The following is a 16,667-nucleotide window of genomic DNA, read 5'->3' on the forward strand; positions in this document are numbered from 1 at the left end:
CTGCCCTGCGGTGTCCCAGCTGTGCCCTGCGGTGTCCCAGATGTGCCCTGGGGTGTCCTGGGGTGTCCCAGATGTGCCCTGGGGTGTCCCAGATGTGCCCTGGGGTGTCCTGGGGTATCCCAGCTGTGCCCTGCGGTGTCCCAGATGTGCCCTGGGGTGTCCCAGATGTGTCCTGCAGTGCTCTGGGGTGTCCCCAGCTGTTCCCTGTGTCCCCTGGGGTGTCCTGAGGTGTCCCCAGCTGTCCCCAGGGTGTCCCCAGCTGTTCCCTGTGTCCCCAGCTGTTCCTTGGGGTGTCCCCAGCTGTCCCCAGCGTGTCCCCAGCTGTCCCCAGGGGTGTCCCCAGCTGTCCCCTGGGGTGTTCCAGCTGTTCCCTGTGTCCCCAGCTGTCCCCAGCTGTCCCCAGCTGTCCCCTGGGGTGTCCCCAGCTGTCCCCAGGGGTGTCCCCAGCTGTTCCCTGTGTCCCCAGCTGTGCCCGGGGTGTCCCCAGCTGTCCCCAGCTGTCCCCAGCTGTTCCCTGTGTCCCCAGCTGTCCCCAGGGTGTCCCCAGCTGTCCCCAGCTGTCCCCAGCTGTCCCCGGGGTGTCCCCAGCCAGTTCCCAGGCCAGCCCCACTCAGGGCTGTCCCTTCAGGGCCAGGCCGGTGGCACCAGCGCGGGGAAGCCAAAGGTCACCGCAGGGGTGACACCGGGGCCCGTGCGAGCCGAGCGTTACCCAAACTTAACGAGGAGGATAAAAAAAACCCCCCGAAACGACAACAACAACAAAAAACCCCCCAAAACCCCAAATAAAACAAAACCCCCAAGACCCCAGAGCTCGATGGGAGATGAGCCCAGAGAAAGGAGAGGAAAATGACCCGAAATCCAAACCAAACCCGAGCACGAAGCCATCCAGCTGCCATCCGTGCCACCTCGGCGTCCTCGGGGCCGTGGGGGAGAGGGACCTCCCCTCTCCTGCCTTGCCCCCGTTGCTCCTAGGATGGGATGTATAATAAAAAAAAAAAAAAGAAGAAGAAGAAACAACAACAACAACAAAAATTTAATTACATACATATGTACAGGCTACGTTGTAAACAGCACAAAAAGAAAAAAAAAAAAAAAGGAAAAAAAAAAACACAACAGCTGAAAAGTGTGGTTGAAACTTTTTAAGAGAATATTATAAATACTGTAATATATCATTTTATTTTATCGGCATGCCTTTTTTGTAAATACAGAGAACTACCAAAAAAAAAAAAGGAAAAAAAAAAAAAAAAGAAAAATTATAGAATGGCTTCTGGCTTACGCCATTGTCCATGGTTATTTTTATTTTTTTAAGATTTTTTCCGTTGTCCTTAGATTTTAGATAGCCAGGAAACGTCCCCCAAAGGGAAAAAAAAAACCCCAAACCCCACAACAACAACAACAAAAAATCCCAAAGGAAAACCTAAACCCCCTCCCCCCAACTAAATAAACAACTATTGATTTGGTTAAAGAGATTTTAACCGAAAGCTTTATTGCAAGCGGTATTTGCAGCAGCAAAAAGTGTCGATTTATTTTTATTTTTTTATTTTTAAATTTTTTTTTTTTTTTTTGGTTTTTTTTTTTTTGGGTTCCAATGTGCAATAAGTCGACCACTTCTATGCAAGATTTGGCTGAACTCCATAATTGTTCTTAGGCTGGGCTGAGTCTTGTAGGTGACGCTCGGTGCGTTGGCGTTTGTGCTGGCAACTCATGAAGCTGCTCAACGACTTTAAAATAATAAAAAGTCCCTTCGAACTCTGGATACACATTTATTTATTTTGGATGTTTTGGCAGCGAGAGGCGCAGCAGGTTGGGAGGGAAGAGGAGGTTGAGGCTTTGGAGGTTTTGGTTCTTGTGCTCACAAAAAAAAAATGTTGAAAGGGAGTTTTGGGGGTTGTTTTATTATTTTTTTTTGTGGGGTTTTTTTTGGGGTTTTTTTTTTTTTCTCTTTTGGTTTCCATCCCCCCCGGGGCAGATGTTTCCTCCCCGGGGAGCAGTGGGGGTGAAACCGAAGCTGGAGGAAATTTCTGGGTTAAAAAAAAAAAAAAGCCTCAGGATTTGGGCCAAGGAGCCGAATCCGCGGGTTCAAACGGGGAATTCACGCTCAGGATTCGGGGTTTTGGGGGGCAAAGTTCGGGGCGGGGAGGGCGGTTGGTGGCGTTAGAAAGTCGTAGCCGAAATTCACAACCGCGCCAAGCGGTTCCCTTCCCTCCCCCGCCTCCAAAATCCCCCCTTTGGGGTGAATTTTGCGTCTCCCAAAAGTCGCGTTAATGAAACGCCAGCCCAAGCTGCTTCGTTCACTTTCCTCTTCGCCTTCTTCCTTAAAATACAGAAAGCCGACGTTGAAAAATAAATTTTTTTAAAAAAAAAACCAATTCGGGTGACGCCGTGGTGTTCAGAATGATTTTTCTGCTGCAGAAAAAAAAAAAAAAAATTAAATTTAAAAAAAAGCCCCAAAACAAACCCCAAACCCGACAACCTGTGCAAGCTGTGAAAGCTCAACAGCGAAGAGCGGCGTGATAGAAATTGCCTGGTGGCTCTGACCCGACGCGATTACCGATTGCTCTGCGCCGAAAAAAAAAACCACCCCGAAAATAAGCAAAAAAGGGAAAAAAAAATAAATCTAAAGAATGAAAAGGGAAAAGAAAAGGGAAACAAACGACCCTTTTCACTGCGCGGGGGAAGGTTGTCCTGGTGTCCCGGTTATTTCCTCCTTCCCCTTCTCCTCCCTCTCTGTGCTTCCTCCGCGGCGCTTTGGGAGGTTCGAGGAGGTGCAGGAGGAGCTGCCGGAAGGTTCTCGGGGGGGTTTAGGTGCTGCCAGGTGCCCGCAGGTGCCCGCAGGTGCCCGCAGGTGTGGCGGAGCCCGGCCGGGTCTGTGGGGTCGGTGCTGCCGCCTCAGGGCTCCCTGTGCTGGGGCAGGGGAGGACCCCAGGCAGGTGAGGACCCCCAGGTGAGGACCCTCAGGTGAGGACCCCCAGGTGAGGACCCCAGGGAGGTGAGGACCCTCAGGTGAGGCCCCAGGCAGGTGAGGACCCTCAGGTGAAGACCCCCAGGTGAGGACCCTCAGGTGAGGACCCCCAGGTGAGGACCCCAGGCAGGTGAGGACCCTCAGGTGAAGACCCCCAGGTGAGGACCCTCAGGTGAGGACCCCCAGGTGAGGACCCCAGGCAGGTGAGGACCCTCAGGTGAAGACCCCCAGGTGAGGACCCTCAGGTGAGGACCCCCAGGTGAGGACCCCAGGCAGGTGAGGACCCTCAGGTGAGGACCCCAGGCAGGTGAGGACCCTCAGGTGAGGACCCCAGGCAGGTGAGGACCCTCAGGTGAGGACCCTCAGGTGAGGACCCCAGGCAGGTGAGGACCCTCAGGTGAGGACCCCCAGGTGAGGACCCCAGGCAGGTGAGGACCCTCAGGTGAGGACCCCCAGGTGAGGACCCCAGGCAGGTGAGGACCCCAGGCAGGTGAGGACCCCCAGGTGAGGACCCCAGGCAGGTGAGGACCCTCAGGTGAGGACCCCCAGGTGAGGACCCTCAGGTGAGGCCCCAGGGAGGTGAGGACCCTCAGGTGAAGGCCCCAGGCAGGTGAGGACCCTCAGGTGAAGACCCCCAGGTGAGGACCCTCAGGTGAGGACCCCCAGGTGAGGACCCCAGGCAGGTGAGGACCCCAGACTGGGACCCCCCCCCCGTTCCGAGCTTCCCTTCTCCAGCCGGGATCCCCCTGGAGTGACGGGGGCGGGGCCGCTGGGGCCGGAGCGGATTCCTGCTGCTCGTGGTGCTAAAGGGGCCTGAACTGGGGCTGCGACCGCTCCCCTGCACCCGACACCCTCCCGTCCCCTCCTGTCCCCTCCCGTCCCCTCCTGCCACCTCCTGTCCCCTCCCGTCCCCTCCCGTCCCCTCCTGCCACCTCCTGCCCCCTCCTGTCACCTCCTGCCACTTCCTGTCCCCTCCCGTCCCCTCCCGTCCCCTCCTGCCCCCTCCTGTCACCTCCTGCCCCCTCCTGCCCCCTCCTGTCACCTCCTGCCACTTCCTGTCCCCTCCTGTCCCCTCCTGCCCCCTCCTGTCCCCTCCCGTCCCCTCCCGTCCCCTCCCGTCCCCTCCTGCCCCCTCCTGTCACCTCCTGCCCCCTCCTGCCCCCTCCTGTCCCCTCCTGTCCCCTCCTGTCCCCTCCTGCCCCCTCCTGTCCCCTCCTGTCCCCTCCTGCCCCCTCCTGTCCCCTCCTGTCCCCTCCTGCCCCCTCCTGTCACCTCCTGCCCCCTCCTGCCCCCTCCTGTCCCCTCCTGTCCCCTCCTGTCCCCTCCTGCCCCCTCCTGTCCCCTCCTGCCCCCTCCTGTCCCCTCCTGTCCCCTCCTGCCCCCTCCTGTCACCTCCTGCCCCCTCCTGCCCCCTCCTGCCCCCTCCTGTCCCCTCCTGTCACCTCCTGCTCCCTCCTGCCCCCTCCTGTCACCTCCTGCCACTTCCTGTCCCCTCCTGTCCCCTCCCGTCCCCTCCCGTCCCCTCCCGTCCCCTCCCGTCCCCTCCCGTCCCCTCCCGTCCCCTCCTGCCCCCTCCTGCCCCCTCCTGCCCCCTCCTGTCCCCTCCTGCCCCCTCCTGCCCCCTCCTGCCCCCTCCCGTCCCCTCCTGTCCCCTCCCGTCCCCTCCCGTCCCCTCCTGCCCCCTCCTGCCCCCTCCTGTCCCCTCCTGTCCCCTCCCCTGCACCCCAGGCGCCGGGCTGGGCACGAGCCTCGCCGAACAGGGTTTTCCCCGGAGCTGCGCAGCCGAGGCTTCACCTTGGAGTCGCTTTTCCTGGTTGAGCTTCGGGTCACTTCGCGGTTGTTTAGCCCGGGAAGCGTTAACCGCCACTTTTGGTCCCTTTATTCAAACAAACAGACGGTCCCGGCTCGTTCTTGCCAAACGTGAGTTCTGCTGCTCGCTCGAGGCGGGTTTAAAGCGAACCCGGAGCGCGGTTGTGCCGTCCTGCGCCTCCCCAGTGTGGCACACGCCGCTTTAACTGGTTTAACTGGTTCAACTGGGCGCGGGGATGGAGGATTCCCGGCTCTCCCCGTCGGTAAATGCGGGGGCTCATTCCCTGCCTCACAGGGGTATTGCGAGGCTTTAATTCCGCGCTGCGCTGAGGGTCACAGGCACTCGGGTGTGTGCAGGCACCAGTGGGGAGGTGACAAAAATGCTGCTGTGAAAGTCCCACACCCTCGGAGCCCCCGCTCAGGCCGCCGGTGTTTGCCCCGTGCTCTTCGTGCTCCCCGTTGTCCACCCCGCGGTTTTATTCTCCCTCTGCGTTCTGTTTATACCTGGGGGAGAGGAGGAGGAGGATGGAGCTGGGGGAGGGTGGAGGAAGGCGGTGGAAGGGACGGGCCGGGAGTTCCATGGCTGAGCCTTTTCAGTTCCTTTGTACTGTGCATCTTTTTACTTTGGAATTTGCAATAATAAAGGGGTTACGTCCATCCTGTTTTAACAACTTGTCCTTGACTGCCCTGTGGTTCTGTTGCTCTCCCTGGTGCCCCAAAAATCAGGTCCTGGCCCCTGGGGCAGGACAGGACAGGACGGGACGGGACAGGACTCCAGTGATGTCCCCTGGGGCAGGACAGGACTCCAGTGGTGGCTTTGCAAACTGGGCCTGCTCTGAAATTTGGGCATCCAACCCCAATCCCTGCCCTGAAACGGAATCCAGGGATTGTTTGGGAAGGAATCACAGCTTTGAAACCCGCCCCAGGCACAACACAAATCCCACCCCAACCCCATCCTGGCGTATTCTGCTTTAGGAGACATTTCCTGCCACGACCACCCTGCTCCTGCCCTTAATTCCTGCAAATCCACACTGTGGATGCGACTTCTGTACTGGTTTTTGATGCAGAAAACATCTTTCTTTGTTGGCAGAACATCCATCCAAATAAAAATCAAAGGTCTGGCCAGGACTCCAGCTCTAAACCGGAGTGATGTCGCTTAATATGATTCTAAAACAAAGCTCTCAAGGATAGTAGCTATGAAATGCTTAAACAGCCAGAAAATAAAGGATCTTGAAGTGACACGTGTCTTTTGAATGATTATCTTGGTCAGCTCACGGGCATCATAATGACATGGCTTTCGCAATTAACCTCTCTCAGCCATGAGCAATTAGCCCCAGGCGCTGGCTCAGCCAGCGGAGAGCTCAGGTTCCGCCTCTGTGCTCTTTTTTCCCACCCGGAATTGGGGGAATTTTTTTGCCTCCTCTGAGCACCGAGGAAGCCCTGGCAGCTGCCGTCCTGGTGGGAAGCTGCACTGAGGACTCATCCAAGGGGGCTTTGCCCAGCTCCATCCCCACCCGGGGGGGGGCTCCGGCACCCAGTGACAGCCGGGGACATCTCCAGCTGCTGGCGGTGGCTGCTGGCGGTGGCTGGTGGTCACCTCGCCCTGCACGAGCCGAGGACCGGCCCCTCCCTGGATGTCAACCCTCCCCCGGCCCTTCACTGGGTCTCGTTTCCCCTCCAGCACCTCCCGGCCTTTCAGGCGCCCAGCATCCTCCTCCAGTGACAGAAATACATCGCGGCGCCCGTGAGCAGCACGGAGGTGAGGAAGGCTCCCAGAACCCCCAAAAGCACGGGGGGCACCCAACCCAGGAGGCCGCGGCTGTAGCGGGAGGGTCGGCGGCGCTGGAAGAGCAGACCCCCGGGCAGCGGAGCCCTGCCGCCCCTCGGCCGCAGCTGCGCGGAGCTCAGGTGCTGCACGCTCCGCCCGTAACCCTGCACGTTCCTCCGCAGCTCCAGGCTCCTGTCCTGGTTGAGGTTTTTCCCCAGCTCCCGGGCGATGTCGGAGCGGCCGATCCGGCGGAGGGCACGGACCAGGCGGTCCCAGGTTGTCGCCTCTCCCGCTGTCACCAGCCACAGCCGCAGAGCTTCGGAGCATCCCCGGGAGCTGCGGATGCCGCGGCGGCGGAGGCGGCGAGCGGGGTTTTTCACCTCGGAGGGAACCAGGAGCTCTTCCAGATCCTCCTCGGGGCTGTTGAGCTCCGCCTGGAGCTGGCGGCACTCGGAGGCGCTCAGCAGCTCGGCGATGCGGCTCACGGTGTGCCGACCCACGCTGGCAGCCACGGAATCGTCGCCTCGGCCACCCAAGGGCAGCGAAAGGAGCAGGGCGAGCCCCAGGTGCGCCAGCATCGTCCAGGTGCCGGCGGGGATGTGATGCCCGCCTGGCATCGGGCTGTGCCGGAGCCTGGAACCGCCCTGACCTCACAGAGGGTGACGCTCCTGTCGCTGGGGTCGTGGCCGGTGTGACACTGTGACACCCGGCGGGCCGGCTGTGATGCCTCAGTTTGAATTTTCCACGTTTTTTATTTTTTGGAGCCGCCCTGGGGTGTTTTCCTGACCTCACAGAGGGTGACGCTCCTGTCGCTGGGGTCGTGGCCGGTGTGGCACTGTGACACCCGGCGGGCCGGCTGTGATGCCTCAGTTTGAATTTTCCACGTTTTTTATTTTTTGGAGCCGCCCTGGGGTGTTTTCCTGACCCCCACCGCTCCCCCTCCCCGTCCCTGGGGTTTGTCACATCCCACGGCTGTTTCCATGGATTTCCCTGATATTTCCCTGATATTTCCCTGATACCCAGCTGTGGTTTGCCGGAATTTCCCCGGATTTCCCTGCTGATGACAAACTGTGATTCCCGAGGGCTCCTCCTGGGCACTGGGCAGGGATGTCACCGTGTCCCCTCCCAGCCTGGGGGTGACCCCTGAGCCCCCTCCCCGTTATATTATAACATTTAAAATTAACATTTCATCCATAGACATCACGAATATTATATATTATAAACCGATACGTTCTACACATCTACCTATAAATTCCCCATCAGAGAATTCAAATTCTGCCCCTCTGCTCCTTTTTCACCTGAAATCCCCCCTGAACTCTTCTCCCCTCCACCCCCAGGACACCCCAAGCACCAAGAAACGGTTCAGGAAATCTCTTTAATACTGTGTAATACTTTTTTTTTTTCCCCCGTCTTTTTTTTTTTCTCTTTTTTTTTTTTTTAAAATACAGCATTTCTTGAGGTAGACCGTCGCAGCCCTAGAGCTTGTCTGTCTCAGACATCAATAAGACATGAATTAAATACTTTCATGTACAATACGTTGCAAAAAAAAAAAAAAAATTAAAAAAAAATTAAAAAAAAATAAAAAAATGAGGTAGAAATGGTTACAGAGAGTGTACAAATAGGATAATAATAATAATAATTATAATAATAATAAAGTCTTCGGGAAGCCGGCGCGACTTTTTGGAGGTGGGAGGCGTGGAGGGATGCCCGGGTAATGCTCTTGGATGCAAGAGGAAGCAGGAAAAATGAGGAAAAATTGGGGGGAAAAATCGATTTTTGGTGGGTTTTTTTTGTTTGTTTATTTTTTTTCCGGCGGACTCCTCTGTGGGGAGCCCCAGCGAGGGATTTGTTCTCTCTGCACGTGCAGACCCGGAGGTTTGGGAGGGGAGGCCTTTAGGGCACTAAAAATTAGCAAAATTCACATTTTTAGAGCACTAAAAATTAGCAAAATTCACATTTTTAGAGCATTAAAAAGAATCAAAATTCACATTTTTAGAGCACTAAAAATTAACAAAATTCACATTTTTAGAGCATTAAAAAGAATCAAAATTCACATTTTTAGAGCACTAAAAATTAACAAAATTCACATTTTTAGAGCACTAAAAATTAGCAAAATTCACGTTTTTAGAGCATTAAAAATAATCAAAATTCACATTTTTAGAGCACTAAAAAGAATCAAAATTCACGTTTTTAGAGCATTAAAAATTAACAAAATTCACATTTTTAGAGCACTAAAAATTAGCAAAATTCACGTTTTTAGAGCATTAAAAATAATCAAAATTCACATTTTTAGAGCACTAAAAATTAACAAAATTCACATTTTTAGAGCACTAAAAAGAATCAAAATTCACGTTTTTAGAGCATTAAAAATAATCAAAATTCACATTTTTAGAGCACTAAAAAGAATCAAAATTCACATTTTTTTATGGGGATGGCCAGGGGGTCACGCTCTGTGCAAAGCCCCTCGCTCAGCCCTGCTGGTTTTTTGTGGTTTTTTTAAATTATTAATTTTTTTGGGAAAAGGGGGGAAAAAAAAGTGATTTTGAAAAAAAGCGATTTTTTTTTTTTTTTGCCCCAATCTGCTCCAAAAAGTGGTGCCGGCGACAGCTCCCAAGCTACAGCACTAAAACCTTCCACTGAGGACACGTTACTCCACCAAACGCTACGATAAACCGGGCTAGAAACGAAACGAAGGGAAAAAACCCGAACATTTCCAATAAAATTATGGCATAGTATTAGCGGAAAGCACCTGAAATACATTCAAAACTTCGTCTTTGTAACAGCTTCAAGTTTATTTCTATTTTTTTGGTTTTTTTCCTTTTATTTCTTCCTTTCTTCACCCCCTTCGGAAGCAAATGCAGGAGGCAGCTTTATTTTTTTTTTTTTGTCCCAGGTCGGAAAAACTCTTTAAAAAAAAAAAAATCTCCTTTTTTTTTTTTTTTTAATTCCTTTTCTGAGAAGATAAAAAGTGTTCTTTAAAAAAAAAATAAACAAAAAAACATTCTTTAGGTTTTTTTTTTTTTTTCTGAGGTAATTCTTTTCCTGAGTAGTTAAAAAGAAAATAAAAAACGAACGAACAAACAAAATAAAGCATAAAATTACTACGGACCTTACAAAAATAAAAAAACCCAAGCCTAGGATATTCAACAATCTACAGCGTTTTACTCCAAAACCCTCCTGGTTTTTGGGGTGTCACCCACTGGTTTGGGGGTTTAATCCCCTGGTTCGGGGTGCAACCTCTGTTTTGGGGTGAAATTCCCCGGTTTTGGGGTGAAACTCCCCGGTTTTGGGGTGAAATTCCCCGGTTTTGGGGTGAAATTCCCTGGTTTTGGGGTGAAATTCCCCGGTTTTGGGGTGAAACTCCCCGGTTTTGGGGTGAAATTCCCTGGTTTTGGGGTGAAATTCCCTGGTTTTGGGGTGAAACTCCCCGGTTTTGGGGTGAAATTCCCCGGTTTTGGGGTGAAATTCCCTGGTTTTGGGGTGAAACTCCCTGGTTTTGGGATGAAACTCCCCGGTTTTGGGGTGAAACTCCCTCGTTTTGGGGTGAAATTCCCTGGTTTTGGGCATCTCCCCCAGCTCCCCCTTTCCCTGATCAAGGTGAGAAGGGGCTCCAAAGACGCCCGAGGTATTTTTGTTGAGAAGAATAAAAAGAAATCAAAATAATAATAAAAAAAAAAAACCACCCCAAAACCCGATCAAGCTTTGGGGTGGATGGGGGAGCTCCTGAATCCGCTGCTGGATCCCGAAATCCTCGATCCAGGCACGGAGGGTCGGGAAAATAATAAATAGCTTATCCTGAGTCGTGGGCGAGGCTCCCCAAAAAACCAAAAAAAAAAAAAAAAAAAAAGCCAACAAAACCACAGCGTGGAAAAATCCCTGGATGAGCCCGAAATAGGGAAAGTGAGGAACAACCGCAGGGCTGGCCGGTGCCGGGACACAACCCACCCAGACAAGCAGGACCCCAACCCCAAATCCATCCCAAATCCACTCTGGGGTCCGTCCCTGAAACGCTGGGGTCTGTCCCCGTCACTTTGGGGTCTGTCCCCGTCACTTTGGGGTCTGTCCCCGTCACTTTGGGGTCTGTCCTTGTCACTTTGGGGTCTGTCCTTTCCACTTAGGGGTCTGTCCCCGTCACTTTGGGGTCTGTCCCCGTCACTTTGGGGTCTGTCCTTGTCACTTTGGGGTCTGTCCCCGTCACTTTGGGGTCTGTCCTTTCCACTTTGGGGTCTGTCCCCATCACTTTGGGGTCTGTCCTTTCCACTTTGGGGTCTGTCCTTTTCACTTTGGGGTCTGTCCCCGTCACTTTGGGGTCTGTCCTTTTCACTTTGGGGTCTGTCCCTGTCACTTTGGGGTCTGTCCTTGTCACTTTGGGGTGTGCCCTTGTCACTTTGGGGTCTGTCCCCGTCACTTTGGGGTCTGTCCCCGTCACTTTGGGGTCTGTCCCTGTCACCTTGGGGTCTGTCCCCGTCACTTTGGGGTCTGTCCTTTTCACTTTGGGGTCTGTCCCTGTCACTTTGGGGTCTGTCCCCGTCACTTTGGGGTCTGTCCTTTCCACTTTGGGGTCTGTCCTTTTCACTTTGGGGTCTGTCCCTGTCACTTTGGGGTCTGTCCCCGTCACTTTGGGGTCTGTCCTTGTCACTTTGGGGTCTGTCTCCGTCACTTTGGGGTCTGTCCTTTTCACTTTGGGGTCTGTCCCTGTCACTTTGGGGTCTGTCCCTGTCACTTTGGGGTCTGTCCTTGTCACTTTGGGGTCTGTCCCCGTCACTTTGGGGTGTGCCCTTGTCACTTTGGGGTCTGTCCCTGTCACTTTGGGGTCTGTCCCCGTCACTTTGGGGTCTGTCCTTTTCACTTTGGGGTCTGTCCTTGTCACTTTGGGGTCTGTCCCTGTCACTTTGGGGTCTGTCCTTTTCACTTTGGGGTCTGTCCCCGTCACTTTGGGGTGTGCCCTTGTCACTTTGGGGTCTGTCCCCGTCACTTTGGGGTCTGTCCTTTTCACTTTGGGGTCTGTCCTTTTCACTTTGGGGTCTGTCCCTGTCACTTTGGGGTCTGTCCTTGTCACTTTGGGGTCTGTCGCCGTCACTTTGGGGTCTGTCCCTGTCACTTTGGGGTCTGTCCCCGTCACTTTGGGGTCTGTCCTTGTCACTTTGGGGTCTGTCCCCGTCACTTTGGGGTCTGTCCTTTTCACTTTGGGGTCTGTCCCTGACATTTTGGGGTCTGTCCCCGTCACTTTGGGGTCTGTCTCTGCTCCTCTGGGGTCTGTCCTTTCCACTTTGGGGTCTGTCCTTTCCACTTTGGGGTGTGTCCACGCCGCTTTGGGGTCTTTCCCTGCCACTTTGGGGTCTCTTCTTGCCACTTTGGGGTGTGTCCTCGCCACCTCCGAGTCCATCCCTGCCACTTTGGGGGTCGGTCCCCGCGCCCCCATCAGTGCCTGGTGCCGTACATCTTATCCCACTCCAGGAACAAATCCAGCTCCTTCTGGGACGCGGCGGGGCGCACCTTACAGAACGCCTTCTCCAGGTCCTGGTAGGACGCGGGGTGTCCCGGCAGGGCGCGGCGCGCCGCCCCGGCGTGCTGGCACAGCCTCAGGATCTCGGCTCCGGAGAAGCTCTCGGTGCGTTGCGCCAGAGCCGCCAGCTCCCTCTCGCTCAGGCAGCAGCTCTGCCGAGCCAGGGCCTGGCGCAGGATGTGACGCCGAGCCTCGCCGTCCGGCGGAGGGATGTAAAGCCGCGTGCCGAAGCGCCGGTGCGACGCCTCGTCGATGCTGCCCGGCCTGGCCGTGGTGCCGATCACCACCACGTTGCGCTCCGAGGACGAAGCCACGTCGTCCAGGTAAGAGAGGAGCTGGGATTTCAGGCCGCCCGCCTGGCCGCCGTCCGCCAGCAAGGACTCGGCCTCGGTGATGAGCACCACGGCGGGCTGCCGGCAGTTGGCCACCAGGAACACGGTCTGCAGGATCTTCTCGGCTTCGGCCTTCCAGGTGGACAGCAGCGTGGCGCCGCTGAGCCGCAGCAGGGTGGAGCCCAGCTGGGTGGAGATGCAGCGGCTCAGCAGCGTCTTGCCCGTCCCGCGGGGCCCGAAGAGCAGCAGGGTGCGCAGGGGGTGGCCGGTGCCGCTGTAGGAGCCCGGCCGCAGGATGGGCCACACCAACTCCTCCTCGATGGCCGCCTTGACCGACACCTGCCCGGCGATGTCCGACCACTGCACCGGCGGCCCACGCTCCACCACCTTGGTGTTCACCAGCTCCAGCACCAGCGGGTCGACGTTCTTGGGCTGCTCCTCCAGCGCAGCGCCGCCGAAAGTCAGCGCTTTGGTGGGCGGCCGAAGAGGGAAGGGGGGTCCCGGCTCGGCCGCGCGCTCCCCGTTGGCCAAGGGAGGGCTGAACTTCTCGAAGGGCTCTGCCGGCCTCAGGGGAGCGTCCCTGGAGCCGTAGGACGGCGACGCCATCCCCTTCATCTGCTGCCCGCCGTACTTCCCACCGTGTTCCTCGTTGCTCCCAGCTCCTGCTGGCCTCTTCCCGGCCTTGAAGGCCGCCACCTGGGGGGACTCCCCGCTGCCGCCGAAGCCGTTCCCCCGGCACTCGCCGTTGTCCGACAGCGCGTAGGGCGACTTGGGCTGCTCGTAGCTGTATTTCCTGTACCTGCCCTCCCCGTCATCCTCGCCGGGGATGTCGAACGCCTTCCTCTTCAACGTGCCCGCCGCCTCGGTGCCCAGCGGCGGCACTGCCAGGGGACCCAACGCAGCCCCTTGGTAGCCGTACCCGGGCACGCCGGGCGGTCGGGCGGCAGGCGGCGGGGCCGGGATGGGCGTGGGCGCGGCGATGCCGGACGGCAGGTAGGAGGCAGAGGGGTGCGGAGGATGGATGCCCCCGTAGGCCGGCTGCGGTGCGTAGCTGCCCGCGGTGTAGTTGTACACGGGCCCCGAGGAGCCGTAACCCGGCACCAGCGCGGGCGAGGGGTGCGGAGGCTGCAGGAGCCCCGAGCTGTGCAGGGCGGGAGGGTGCGGCGGAGGCAACGCGGCCGAGGGCTGGCCGCAGTAGCCGGAGGGCAGGTAGGTGCCACCGTAGCTCGAGGGGTACTCCTGAGCCGCCCCGAGTCCTCCCGAGGCGGCGGCGGCGGCGGCGGCGGCAGCAGCCGCCCCGCAGGAATTCCCGGCGTAGACGGCATCGCCGAGGTTGGCCGAGACCACCGGCGACCCTCCCAGCCCCATGGCCCCGCTGCTGGAGGGTGGCACGGCACCCTTGGCGTGCCCATCGTGGATGGGGGTCAGGGGGTAGGAGCCCTCGGAGCCGTGTGCCCCCGGCCAGGGGGGCTCCCCGTCGCCCTTCTGCCCGTTCGCGGGGCCGAAGGCGCCGTCCCCGTAGCCGCCCAGGGTCGGCCGCTCGTAGGGCGCGTCCAACACCCCCGAGTATTTCTCGGCGTACCTCTTGAGGAGGTTGGAGGCCGTGAGGGCCGAGATGTCATCGTTGGCCCAGGCGTAGTTGAAGCGCTGGCGCGTGCTGGGGTACGGGTCGGGTTTGTGGGCAGGTGAGGAGGTGGTGGAGGAGACGTCCAGGTGCTGCTCCGGCCACTGGTTCAGGGACTGGGCATGCTCTGGTGACCAGTGCATCTTCGACAGAGCTGTGGCGGGGAGGAGAGGACAGCACGGGTGAGAGAGGTGAGACGGGAACTCTGCGCCCCCCCGAACCGTACGCCACCGCAGCCCCGGACTGTGAACGCCCGCATCGACCAACTCTGGACCGTCGCAGGGTCACGGAGGTTCGGGAAGGACCTCGGAGACCAATCGAGTCCCAGAGCAAAACCAGAGCACGGGAGCGGCACGTCCAGCTGTCCCACCAGGCCTGGTGGCCCCACGCTTGGAGGGACAGCAGGGAACCCAACCCAGCCCCATCCAACACTTTCCGTGAAGGAATTCCTCCACCTGAGCTTGGCGTCACCCTCCTCCTCCTCCTCCTCCTTCTCCTCCTCCTCCTCCTCCTCCTTCTCCTCCTCCTTCTTCTCCTCCTCCTCCTCCTCCTCCTCCTTCTCCTCCTTCTCCTCCTCCTCCTCCTTCTCCTCCTCCTTCTCCTCCTCCTCCTTCTCCTCCTTCTCCTCCTCCTCCTCCTTCTCCTCCTCCTCCTTCTCCTTCTCCTCCTTCTCCTCCTCCTTCTCCTCCTCCTCCTCCTCCTTCTCCTCCTCCTTCTCCTCCTTCTCCTCCTCCTTCTCCTCCTTCTCCTCCTCCTTCTCCTCCTTCTCCTCCTCCTCCTCCTTCTCCTCCTTTTATTTTATTTTGTTTTGTTTTGTTTTGTTTTATTTTATTTCATTTTATTTTTTTAATTTTTTTTTTAATTTTATTTTTTAAAGGAATTAAGCCTCCAGGAGTTTCCATCCTCGCTCAGCGGGTGCAGGGTGCCCTGCGATGCTGCTGCTGCTGCTTCTTCTCTCCCCCCCCTGGAAAATCACTCAGCAGGAGCGAGCCCAGGCCTCGGGGATTCCTCTGACCACAGCGGCACAACCAGCGAATCCCAGCGGCATTCCCAGGATTTTGAGGACAGGGAAAAAAAAAAAAAAGGTGAAAAAAAATCTAGAGGTGGACCCAGCGATGGAATCGCTTCTCCAACGCCTGGAGAGGGTGGCCTGGGAGGGGCTGGAAGTTCCCCCACAACTCCTCCAGCTCCATTCCAAATCCCTGGATGACCCCGGAGCTGCTGCAAGGAGAAGAACGCACCAGGTTTGCAAGTCTCTGAAAAACCCGGTGAATTTGGGAGAAAGGAAAAAAAAACAAACCCCAAACCCGTGGGGGAAAAAAAAAAAAAAACAACAAAAAACCAAAACAACAAAATCTGTGGAAAAGAAAAAAAAAACAAAACCCAAAATCCCTGGAAAAGAAAAAAAAAAACAAAACCCAAAATCCGTGGGAAAAAAAAAAAATCCGTGGAAAAGAAAAAAACAACCCAAAACCCGTGGAAAAGAAAAAAAACCCACACCCCCAAAAACCAAAATCCGTGGAAAAGAAAAAAAAAAAAAAAGAAAAAAGAAAAAAAGACCCCAAAAAACAAAACCCGTGGAAAAGAAAAAAAAAACCAAAACAAAACAACAAAATCCGTGGAAAAGAAAAAACAAACAAACAAACAAAACCCGTGGAAAAGAAAAAAAAAAAACAAAAAAAAAAAAAAGAAAGAAAAAAAAACGTGGAAAAGGAAAAAAAACCCCGAACCAAAATCCGTGGAAAAGAAAAAAAAACCCCAAACCCCATGGAAAACCAAACCCTAAATCCGTGGAAAAGCAAAACCCCCAAATCCGTGGGCAAAAAAGAAAAAAAAAAATTTAAAAAATTTTAAAAAAAAATTTAAAAAATTAAAAAAAAATTTAAAAAATTTTTTTAAAAATTTTTTAAAAATTTAAAAAATTTAAAAAATATATCCGCGGAATAAAACAGCCAAACGCAAGCAGAGGGGGAGGGAGGGCAGGGAGGAGCTGCCGGCGTCGAGACGGGAGCGCGAAGGAAGCGGCGGAGCGGGACAGATGCTCCAGGGCGCCGTGAGAAGGTGAGCGGCCAAACGGCCGCGCTCCCCCCGGCACAAGACAAAAGGCGGCCGGGGGCTGCCGGCCGCGCAGAATCCCATTGTCCCCGCCCGCCCTAATTATGGAAATCTTGTTAATCTATTCAGCAGCGAGTCTGAACCGAGCTTTTGTTCCGGCGGGGCTTTTTTTGGGGGTTTTTTTTTGGTTTTGTTGGGGGTTTTTTTGTTGTTTTTTTTGTTGTTTTTTTTTTTGCGCAGCTGAGGGTGTCCAACGGCTCAGCGTGGGGATGGGGGCGTGCTGCATCTCCCCCCTCCTTGGGAAAAATAATAATAATAATAACAATAATAATAATAATGATAATAATAATAATAATAATAATAATAAGCTTCATCCACCTCCCCCTCCCCTCCCCGGGGGCCGCGGGATGCAGGAGAGCCCCGGGTGCTTTGGTTGGAGCTCCCCCAGCCCGCGTTCGCACACTCACGTTCGCACACACAAAAGGTTTTCGCACGCCCCCAGCCCCACGGGCACGCCGCTGACAGGGGGGAAAAAAAAAAAAAGTCTGGGAAAAATCCAAAAATCCCACCGGAGCGATATGTGCGGATGGCCCCGCATCCCTGCGGGGGTC

The 16,667-nt window shown here is 55.4% G+C and overlaps 2 protein-coding genes across 2 annotated transcripts; both read right to left on the reverse strand.

The window, feature by feature from the left end:
• Nucleotides 1-6,466: 6,466 nt before the first annotated feature.
• On the reverse strand, nucleotides 6,467-7,156 carry TMDD1 (transmembrane and death domain 1). Its single transcript, XM_066207293.1, has one exon. The coding sequence runs from the start codon at nucleotides 7,154-7,156 to the stop codon at nucleotides 6,467-6,469; it is 690 nt and encodes a 229-aa protein (XP_066063390.1).
• Nucleotides 7,157-11,880: 4,724 nt separating this feature from the next.
• On the reverse strand, nucleotides 11,881-14,462 carry FIGNL2 (fidgetin like 2). Its single transcript, XM_066207550.1, has one exon. The coding sequence runs from the start codon at nucleotides 14,142-14,144 to the stop codon at nucleotides 11,961-11,963; it is 2,184 nt and encodes a 727-aa protein (XP_066063647.1). The 5' UTR covers nucleotides 14,145-14,462; the 3' UTR covers nucleotides 11,881-11,960.
• Between the last annotated feature and the right edge of the window lie 2,205 nt (nucleotides 14,463-16,667).

Source organism: Chamaea fasciata, unplaced genomic scaffold (genome assembly GCF_029207755.1).
Source record: "Chamaea fasciata isolate MVZ Bird 193981 ecotype frontalis unplaced genomic scaffold, bChaFas1.0.hap1 SCAF_41, whole genome shotgun sequence".
NCBI lineage: Eukaryota > Metazoa > Chordata > Aves > Passeriformes > Sylviidae > Chamaea > Chamaea fasciata.